General features: G+C 35.2%; 1 protein-coding gene across 1 annotated transcript; it reads right to left on the bottom strand.

The window, feature by feature from the left end:
- Positions 1-1,879: 1,879 nt before the first annotated feature.
- LOAG_14221 (hypothetical protein) lies at positions 1,880-2,169 on the bottom strand (the record flags this gene model as incomplete). Its single annotated transcript, XM_020448780.1, has 2 exons — positions 1,880-1,970; positions 2,060-2,169. The coding sequence occupies 2 exons, from the start codon at positions 2,167-2,169 to the stop codon at positions 1,880-1,882; spliced, it is 201 nt and encodes a 66-aa protein (XP_020301101.1).
- Between the last annotated feature and the right edge of the window lie 566 nt (positions 2,170-2,735).

The raw sequence follows: 2,735 nt of genomic DNA, 5'->3' as shown, positions 1-2,735 counted from the left end.
ATATATATATATATATATATATATATATATATATATATATATATATATATATATATATATATATATATATATATATATATATATATTATATATATATATATAAATGTTTATCGGGAGGTGAGATCTGTAAGTGAAAATCTTGGTCGGTGAAGATGTCAGTGTTCCGTTACTTTGCCAATGCAAAGTGTTTTTTTCGTTGCCATTTACTCGAAGTTCTACCCCACCTGACATATATGCATAAAAAGATCCTCTCAATATCACCGTTTTACATTTACATTCAGTTGGTTTTAAATTATTGTCCCAAAAATGATAATTATATATGTTAGCCAAAATTTTCATGTATTTTTCTTTCGTTCCTTATCGCAATTTTGAAATAAAACAGAAAATAGCGGCGAAATAGAAAAAAAAGGAAGCGAAAAGGATACAGCAACATCTATCAGTGCAGAATTAGCAGTTTCAACAACTGCTAAATTCTTTTTTCTTTTTTGTTTTTTGAAACTGCAGCAGCGACAGTAGCAGAAGCAATAATAGCAGTTGCTGCTGCATGATTGCGCAAAATGACTGGTTGATTGACTGACTGAGTGTATCGTCTCATGAAAGACACAGGTTGGATTTGATATATCGAGGGGAAAATATGAGAGGAAAGAGGTCCGGTTAAGATGAGATCGAATGGAGAAGTGGGAAATGAGAGAGAAGACCGGTGGCGTCCATGTACATTAGAGACTGGAACGAAAAAATCGCCATTTCCTACTTAGTTCCCTCTTTTGCCGACTTTTCTATCTAGCAACTTTCTGAACTGACAACTAACACATCCTTTGGAACACTATGTGTAGCCAAAACTTAGGAGACATAGTGATGTGGAACAATTTGGTCATTTGATGATTAGAAAGTAGTCGGGATGGAATATAGGTTAAAGTATTTCCCAAAATATCCTGTTTCCATTATTTTATAATTCTTTCTTTTTCATGTCTAATGAGACTTCAGCAATTCTAAGAATTTCTGCTATATTTAATTGTTCACTCAGAATGTTATCAACCAAGACATTACTGTTTGATGATAGGTTCAAGCCAAGCTATCGCAAAATCTTTTGGCCAAGTTAGTTGCATCTAACGTTTGGCAGGCTGAACCTAATGATTTTCATCATTCAGCATTACATCTTTTCTATTCTTTCCCATGCATTTTGCAAAGAGAGGAAGACTTTCGTGTCGCGTGTCCATCCGTTTTGTGAAACGTATCACTCTTTTCAGGAGGTAGGAATGCCGAGGTTCCTTAATCCTGGATGATCCCCGCCGTGAATGCTCTATTCCCGATAATATCCCGAATTTCAACACCTTATCAGCACATATACACATACACTTATTTGTGTATAACAGTAAAAATTGCAAGCTGACAACGTTGCAAACTTTCCAATTATGAAAGACACAGGAAAGATATATGGTGATTGAAGAGATTCCAGCTAATACATATAATTAGTAATAGCATAAAATATGTAGAAAGTCGACATTCATAAGATTCACTCAGAGGGTAACACACTGAAATCGACTCTGGAAGAAATAGAGAAAAAACAAATGTGCAGGGCAATGCTGAAAAAGCTCGGCTCTAGATGAATTTTTTAGAGGGCGGGACATATTTATGTGCGCTCTACATTTCACGTCGTGTTTCTGCATTTCCCTTCCAGTCCCATCCATCTGTTCTGTCTTGTTTTCCTGACTGTTTATCGTTTAGCCGCAATGTTATTTCAGATTACTGCATTGTCTAGAGTCCTAAAGAGAGGGCAAAAGAGAGAAAGGAAGGAGATGTGTGGCTACCCGCGTGCGGCCGTTCTCTTCTTGCTCGATTGGCATTTCAAATTTTCTGTTTTTACGGCCCTTACCTTATCTCACCACAACCTTTCCACCCGGTCTTTACTATCAACACCCTTTCTAACAATATCAGTTTGTCGTCTAAGTGAGGCTGTCAAAAGTTTCCCACTAAAATTGGTCATAATTCGATAATCTTTGAATAAGTTGGCCTGATGCCATACCCTAAATTCCGGGAATGAAATGAGACCGTTGAATACCACGCCACTCCTGAACCGAGAACTGTTACCGGATTATTTGCTACCTTGCCTGTTAAGTGATCTTCCTTTTCACTGAAGCTCGTAGAACATATATTCTCTCTTGTAGTCATAATCACTTAGTTATTTACTTAATGATTCCCGGAATAATTTTCTTTCTACTTACCGTCCATAATTACTTGTCAACCATAATTATAAATAATTGTAGTGAATACGGGTTACGAGAAAGGGCGAGTAACCCCTGTCTAGTTAGATTATCAATTTTTTCCAAGCTGTAAAAAAAAATCCTTAGTTTTATGCTGGCTTGGAATCATTAAAACTTCTTTCTTATTTGCATACTATATTTATTTGCCTAATTCTGTATCGGTTATCCGGGTTCGAATTATGGTTTAGCTTTTTCTTTTTTCCTTTAATTGGTACAATTGAAGCATTCAACCATCCTGATAATAATATATATATATCTCATTTGCACCTTCATTATTCACAGTATCCTTAATATTTTTAATTATTGCTGTTAGCTCTTATTGCAATAATTCATCATTCTGTTTCTTTTCTTTTTAATTTAGAAAGATGGCATGATTCTCTTTCTTTAGCACACTTTCCACTTTTACTTTTTTCATCTACAATAAGCGTAAAAAGTTTTGCAGAGCAAAATCCTTGTAGAAGTATAAAAAGTCTT

The sequence above is a fragment of the Loa loa genome (assembly GCF_000183805.2).
Source record: "Loa loa unplaced genomic scaffold supercont3.8, whole genome shotgun sequence".
NCBI classification, from domain to species: domain Eukaryota; kingdom Metazoa; phylum Nematoda; class Chromadorea; order Rhabditida; family Onchocercidae; genus Loa; species Loa loa.
Note: the sequence above shows the minus strand (reverse complement) of the source record. Positions and strands in the feature narration are given on the sequence as shown.